Here is an 8,130-nt window from a genome sequence, read left to right as displayed (position 1 = left end):
AGACTTCTTCACCTTTCTTATGGTTGTCAAAAACAAAACAAAAATGCTATTAAACGTGAATCATATATTTGTGAGAAAGTGTGACATGCTAAAGCAAAACAGACACTTTGGACTTTGGCACTTCGGAATCAGCACCCCAAAATGAATAAGAAACCAGATTTGGATTTCCTTCAGCAAAAATGATGCAGGGTGGTGTTATCGATAAATGAATGGCGGTAGTTCACCATTGCCTCTGGCATGACACCCTGTCATTTCAATGTCATTTCTATCCATACTGTTTTGTTTTCTCTATCCATTTGAGCGCTGGCAGTAGTAACAGGCTAATTTTGGCTACAGCGGGCAGCTGACCGGCTGCCTCCTGTATATTTAGCTCAGGGCCAATACATGGGAGAGGTGTAAAAGACATTGGCTGGCATTCACTTCTCCTAAAGGCGTGGATCTTGTGTGTGTGTGTGTGTGTGTGTCTGTGTGTGTGAGCGAGGCGGGGAGAGAGAGCAGTAGTGCGGGACTGCCTCAGATCACTCCTCGGTGCTATTGGAGGTAGACCGCAGCCGGCAACATGATTCTGTTCACACTTGGACTATATTTTCAACTCCTCTGCTATGTGGCATCATTCTCTTACATGGATAATATATTCCCTCTTCCAACAGGTAAGACATCACTCTCTTTTGCACGTTTGGTATGCTGATATTTAGGGTTTTCTCTTACAGAGAGAAGTATGTTTGCACATGACATGCAACGAAAACACCAGCAAAAACATATTTGACTGACTCTGTAATTTCACGAGTCATGCAAATTAAATAAATGCAGTTGCAGAATATTGATAACATGAATTAGGCTGCACTGCTCTTTTTGTGATATACAGTATATTGTGTGCCAGTATAGATTGGCTTGAATATTATGGGGAAAATTTCAAGTACAATTTGTATTTCAATACTATACTCAACAATTTGGAGTCCGCAGGCCTGTAATAAGAATAAAGTAAATATTTTTGTCATAATTTTGCAATCAATTTCACCAAAGGCATCAATGAATTATTTCTGGTTATTATCTCTGATGGCAAAATGGCTGTGTTTCAGTTCTGTCAGCCAACACTGCAGTGAAAAGTTTAATTGGGCAAGTGCTTGTTTTTGCAAAGTTAACATCTTTCTGGACTTTCTATTTTAAAGTATGTATGTATATATGTATGAATGTATTTATTTAAATAAATATTTATAAATAAATAAAATATATATTTCCTCTGCACAACAATAGGGGTATGTGTACTTTATTTATTTATTTATGGTCACTATTGCTTCTGCACAACAATGTTTTATTTATAGGGTATTTTTTAAACGTGTGTGTGTTCATTGTGTACGTGTATGTATTTGTAAAAAGTGAAGAAAAAAAAAATAACACTAAATAGTTATACATGGTTTCCACAAAAGTATGAAGTTTTATGTTTTCAACATAATGTTATAAAATTTAAATTTTTTTTTTTTTTTTTTTACAGCAAAATTGTTCAAAACAAGTTTCAAATAATAAAACAATACGTATACTGTTCAATATGACAGTGGTTGTCAGATGTTAGTGGATCATATCATATTCATTATAGTAAATGCAACTATGAAAATTCACTAAAAGAATCAGTAAAATCCCATTGATGAAGTCATTATAAATGCCTCAGAAAAGTGAAATTATTTAGAAAAGAAATTATTATTTCTATTTTAAGAATTATTTAGAAAAGAAAAGCTCTAGCATTACATATTTACAGATTAATCTTTAGTTTTAGTAATGAAGGACCTTTCATTACACTCTTCATTTCATCTACCTGATAAGTATAGTATAAAACACACATGTGTTTCAGTCCCTCTTTTCCAAAACTGGAGAGAAACACTGTTCCGCTGGACCACGTGTCTGCTGACATGTTCCTCATGAACCTTATTTCCCCTCATCTAGATCTCCAGTTGCTGGAAACCAGGAAGAAATTCAACCCCTGCTGTTTACTGAGTCCACCTCCGCCCCCTCTCTTCCCTCCACCCCCTTCCCTGTGGCGGCAGGGCCCTCTGGTGAGTCCTGACGCATGACCCCTGATCAAGCACCTGGATTTCATGTGTAGGTTCCAGGTACTACAGGGTTCAGGGTGTCAATAAATACATTATGTCTGTCTAAATGACCACAATAGTTTATGGTGATAAAGAAATATAATAGATGTAAATTGAACCACTGAAACTGCGAAAACTGTAACACTTTATGGACTATTTTTTCTATTTAACATTTTCCCATTTCCATCGTTTCCAGATGTAATTTTCTATGACTTCTCTTATAGACTGAGACTGATGTTCCACCAAATGTCCCATACAATCCCACACCTCAAACATGCTCCCCAGGGCCTCCGGGACCAGCAGGACCTCCTGGCCCTCAGGTATGTGCTTCCAATTTTCATGTTGAGGATGAAACATAGTTGGATGTCCAACTATGAAACAGGTGACTTTAAGGCGTATTTACATACATTTTTGGTACAAGATTTTCAAATGAAGCCATGCATCTGTAAACAGCTTTTTCCACATTGAGTGAAATGTCATGCCGCAATGATCTATAGTTGCTCTGTTTGGAGGCTTGGTTGATTTTGTATACTGTTCAAATGGCAAAGACTATGTACAAGAACATTTGACAAGCTAGCTAGACAGAAAGAAGGGCCAATGAGAAAAAGGAAAAATCTTGTTTAGATTTGTTTAGATGTTCAGAACATACATGTATTCATGTTGCTTTCATATGGTTTTGAAAAACTTTAATACCATTTTAATACCAGAAGAGTTTCAGTTTAATGCTTTAAAATGTCATGTGGTGTAACTATAAAAGAATAAAATAATTTTACTTACCTTTAATACATGTAGGTGTATCATGATCATTATTTTAAAAAAAGTTTAAAAAATATATAAAAAAACAAGAATCGTGAATTATTTAGTAAAATATATGTATTTTTAATTAGAATTATTAATTCATATATTATGCATTATCGCACCACAAGACATTTTACAACCAAAACTTGCCATTTTATAGAAAGGTCAAATTACTTATAATTTGTTGGTGCATGTTTCTAAATGATGGACACACCACATGACCTTGAATTTGGTAATGTGAAAAAAATATATTATTCAAATATTTAAATGTTTAAATAATTCAAATATTTCAATTAGTGAAGCAGTTTGGATAAAATATTATTTTTTGAGAAATACTAATAAACAATTAGGCAACAACACTTTTATATATATATATACATACATAAATTACTTAAATTACTTTATGACCCCTTTTTTTGCTTTATATCAATTTTTTTTATTCAGAAATGTAAAAACCTAATCCATCATAGAAGAGGATTTATTAATGACATTCTTACTTTTATTTCTATTTCTGAACATATGAATTGACCCAGATAAAAAATAGTGTCATATCACTGACCCATTAACCATATTTACATGTACAGACCCTGACAAAACCAAATGTTAAAAACTGTCTAACACTTTTACAGTATAAGTAAGAGCAAGTCACATGCATAGTTGGTGCTTCAAGGAAGCAGAGTATTGGGTTGTCACAATGGTCAGTTCCAGCTCTGTAATTAGCCTTCAGAACCCTCTCAGCATGTGAGACCCGTGTGAGTTCCCCAGACGTCTTTCTGTAGTGACACGGATGTGACCAGTTTGGCCCCCCACGACACAGCAGGCCATTAACGCGCCACATTTAGAGCAGATGGAAATAGACCTTTTTCCATTGCCAGCCTCTGCTCCACCGTACCATTCTTAGAAACAACCCCAAGAGAGACACCCACAGACTCTCAAAACCCCACAAGTTCAGTCCAATCTCAGTACAGTTTGATCTCTGTCATAGGTTATCAATTGTGTAGCGAATATTATTGAGATTGTCAGCCAAAAACATTATTTATGCATCCTTTTGTAACACTGAAGTTTGCAACAGCGATGATAATTTTAAAGGTGCAGTGCATAATTTTTTCATTAAAACATTTTCCAACTATTAGGAAGCCATTCATAGGCTGATTTCCACAAGAAGTTCCAATGCTGTGACGCTTTGACCATTGTTTTGTTTGAGTTTTGGGTGGGGCTATCGCTTTTATGTCAACCAATAGAAGGCAGGAGGGAAACCTGTTTGGAAACAGTCATCATTTTGGCATTGAAATGACTTACAACAATTATAAGTTGTAGTCAACACTCTTAGTCAAAATTTTAAAAATTATTGCTGCTATGGCTTTAGCAAAAGGTTTTGGATAAGCACTAAACAGGTATGTTTGTTTTATGATCAGGGTCCTGCTGGACTGCCGGGACCAAAGGGAGATAAGGTACGACACATACTTATGTAAATATAATACAAACATACAACAGCATGAAAAGCGATTAAGAATGAAACGAAAGAGAAATGAGGCTGACTAAGTGGTCCAGTGAGTTAAGGAAGCAAATAAGATTCTTGTTATGGTTGCACTTTATTTTACAGTCCTAATCAGCATGTACATATTATGTACTTATTATAGTAATTATAATAACTGTGTAATAAGTAGGTACTAACACTGAACCAGGCTCAGAAAATACAAAAGAAGATCTTTTGAAGAAAGTTTTAACTGTTTTTGCTAAAAACTGTTGAAACTTTCTTAAAAATGTCTTCTTTTGAAATTATGACTCAAGAAATTATAACTTTATTAACTATTCCTTTATAAACTATTCAGTGACACCCAAGACTGTGTATACTGTAACACATAGATGAACTGATTTGTTCCCTCCTCCCCTCCTTTATGTTGCTAGGGTGAAATTGGAAGACCCGGACAAAAGGTGAGACTCACTGTCCTCTGTTTTCCAATAAGTGGATTTACTTTGAAAAAAGGGAAGAAGAAGGAATGAGAGATGCACACACTTTTACAGCTGCAGCATAACATGAGCGGAAGGAAATTCATAGCAAGCGCAACCTTGACACAGATACACAGGTCACATGATTCCACATGATCTTCTGTATGTTATAAGCAGCAGAGAGCTAAACATCAGGGGACGCTTGTGGTCACCATCATTAGGTTCAATCCACAATGGAATATCCCCATGGCTCCTGTCCCACAATCACATTGTGGACTTGTGTGGTTTCCTGGAAGTCATTTGGGACCAGAGTCAATAATACCTACAGCGGGCCTGCGGGTAAACTGAGAAGCCACTAAACTGCTGCACAGGATTTTGGGTGTGCTGGTGCATTGTTTTACTCCAAACAGGCACTGAGGCTGGAGTGCTGCTGGTGTAGGAAGCTTTGCAGCATTGCATAGTAATTTAGCTTAGTGCTGGGGCAGCCCAATAAATCATTTGCTCTCCCACAATGCCCGGCTCCTGCCCTTAGCACATAATTTAATTAAAGCCAGGAGACTGATGGGGCTTGGTTTAGTTTGTTCTCTCTCTCTCTTCATCTCTTCTGATGGCTGTTTTGTCCGTCAGAGCACTCAGAAGACATGTTGTCCTCACCTTGTCCTTACTGCCCTGCAATTGAGCAGCCAATCGTCTTTAGGAGTTACATGCATTAGATGCGTTGGAAAAGGGACATTTCTGATGTACTGTATTAATGTTGTTATCGTTAACTAATTTTCTGTAATTCAAAGCTTAAATGAAATAAAATATAAATATAAGAAGAATTTTCATGACTGATTCAGGGAAATACATGGCTCTCCTTTTAGAGCCAAGTGCTACATTTGATTTGGTCCGCAATGACATACTCTGTCCCCGCTGGAGACTTGTGTGGGTGTTACTGTATTACAGTGGTTTCACTCTGATTTGTCAAATAGGTTCGTCTGGGGCAGGGGTAGGCAACTTCTGTCCTAGAGAGTCGCTGTCCTGCAGAGTTTAGCTCCAACCCTAATCAATCACACCTAAACAAGCTAATCAATGTCTCTCAGTCTCTAGGACTGAACTTCCTTGGTCTGAGGCATCACTCATCTTCAAACATATACCTTTTGGTTGCGGTGTTCCGCAGGGATCAATTCTTGGACCTGTGTTGTTTTCCCTGTTTATGCTCCCCCGGTTTCTGTTTTTTATAAATATTGTGTGTCTTTTTATCTATATGCCGACAACACACAAATCTATCTTACGTTATAGCTTAACAATAGTCTTCAGCCACTGTTAGAATGCTTATTGAAATTAAGCTATGTTTTAAGCTATTTTTTCCTAATCTAAATGAAAAGAAATACAAAATTATTATGTTTGGCCCAAAGAGAATTTTTTTTTTGATCTTGACATTTTTATGCTATAAAATATGCAGTGTGCCAGAAATTTGGCCATCCTATTTGAATGCAGCTTAAAGTTCACTGCTGTTGTCAAGTCATGTTTTTATCAACATTGATTAACATTGATTAACAAGAGACATTGATTAACCTTCTTACTAAAGTTAAGATCTTTTCATCCATGAGCAATTGAAACTGCAATCCAGGCCTTTGAAACATCTTTGCTTGAATACTTTAATACTGTATTATGGCATTACTCAAGCTTCCATTTCCTGTCTGCAGCTGGACTGCTCAAAGGGACGTGCAAATATAACCACATTACATATTTTAATGTCTTTACTTGCTCCCTGTCAAGTATAAATTAACTCTTATTTGTCTACAAAGCCCTCAATACCTGGCACCTCAATACTTGCTCCTGTATACTTCTTCTAGAACCTTAAGATCATGTGGCCTTGGCCTACTCACTGTGCCCAGAGTAAAACTTAAAAATCGAGGTGATTGCACTTTTGCTCTATTCACATAAGACAGGTTCCATCCATCACTGCATTTAAGATCTTTCTTTAGACATTTTTTTTCTCCCTGGATTTTAATATTCCTTAAATATGTTATTTTGGGTGTCTCTTGTAGATTGATGATTGTCTATTACATATTTTGTTTTTATTTCTATATATTGTTCCCTTTAAATTCATTATTGTTACCTTTTGATTCTTTTATTCGTTGTACAGTGCTTTGGTCTACTTTGGTTGTGTTTAAATGTGCTCTATAAGTAAACATTTATTGATTGATGAAAAACTTAAACTTAAAAAAGTTTAAGAAAGTTTGCCTTGGCAATAACTGAAAAAAAAGAAGTAGTAATACTAGAATTACTAAAAAAAAAAATTGATCAATACAGTATTCCATCTGTGCTAAAACTCATAATATATCAAGTTCTGTTATATCAGGGACTATTTGATCAATTAATACTTAATGAATTTGTGTAATTAAATTACGTTTTAATTAAAATCGTCCTAATCATTTTATTTTGTGCGGTAACTGTTCTGAGCCACTGCATTAGACAGCCAAAACCTGTGCACTAACGATATATCAGCTAAAATAATGTCAGCAATCTGAGCATGCAAAAAGATTGGACGTTTGGACGTTTTTTAAGCCATAGAAGATTGGACGTTTATTAAGCCAAGAACACTTTATCAAGACATTAATTTCAGTGAAATCTGCCAATATGCAAGGATATATGGAGCTGATTTAAAGCTTACAGTACTTTTAAATGTATATTTCTCTCTGTGTGTAAAATGATGCTGTTTGTGTTACAGGGACGCACTGGTCCTCCTGGTCTCCCAGGACGACAGGGACCAAGCGGATGGCAAGGACCAACTGGGCCTAAAGTGAGTAATTAATTCCATCCTCACATTAAAAAAAGCTCACCAAGGCTGCATTTTTTAATCAAAAATAATGTAAAAACATTAATGTTGTAAAATATTATTACCACCATACTGTGATGCCGTGTCCCGGCGCGACGAGACAAAACCAATAAAACCCATTATAAACGAGGCATTTGTTGCATCCAGTGGGGACATAATTACTGATTATAATGACTTATACTGTCTTTTTACGCATTGCATTGTATCGCAATGCGTAAACATAAAACCATGTCTGCATTTGTGATTGGAGAAATGACAAACAACAAGCTGTACTCTACGCTGCTCAAAACTCATTTGAATCATCAGTGGCAAATTCTTTAAATATGAAAACGTACTTACAGACTGTGAGTCAGCATTATTTGTCAGCATCATAGACTGTGGTCAGCATGCGCGCCGAAGGGGATACAGGGCAACTGAATTCACCGGAACACCGGCATTGTAGGCTACTCTCCCAGGAAACAGTCCTCGTCCTCC

General features: G+C 36.2%; 1 protein-coding gene across 1 annotated transcript in view; it reads left to right on the top strand.

Annotated features, from left to right (window-relative positions):
- The first annotated feature begins 217 nt into the window (after positions 1 to 217).
- The window catches only part of LOC107743227 (acetylcholinesterase collagenic tail peptide-like), a 20,378-nt gene continuing 12,465 nt past the window's right edge, over positions 218 to 8,130 (top strand). Inside the window, exons 1-6 of the mRNA XM_016556368.1 lie at positions 218 to 650; positions 1,939 to 2,048; positions 2,309 to 2,404; positions 4,298 to 4,333; positions 4,791 to 4,817; positions 7,549 to 7,620. Of these exons, the coding sequence (XP_016411854.1) occupies positions 560 to 650; positions 1,939 to 2,048; positions 2,309 to 2,404; positions 4,298 to 4,333; positions 4,791 to 4,817; positions 7,549 to 7,620 (432 nt within the window). The 5' untranslated portion in view covers positions 218 to 559. The remainder of the gene's footprint in view (positions 651 to 1,938; positions 2,049 to 2,308; positions 2,405 to 4,297; positions 4,334 to 4,790; positions 4,818 to 7,548; positions 7,621 to 8,130) is intronic.

Source organism: Sinocyclocheilus rhinocerous, unplaced genomic scaffold (assembly GCF_001515625.1).
Source record: "Sinocyclocheilus rhinocerous isolate Xijiao unplaced genomic scaffold, SAMN03320098_v1.1 scaffold946, whole genome shotgun sequence".
Taxonomy (NCBI): domain Eukaryota; kingdom Metazoa; phylum Chordata; class Actinopteri; order Cypriniformes; family Cyprinidae; genus Sinocyclocheilus; species Sinocyclocheilus rhinocerous.
Note: the sequence above shows the minus strand (reverse complement) of the source record. Positions and strands in the feature narration are given on the sequence as shown.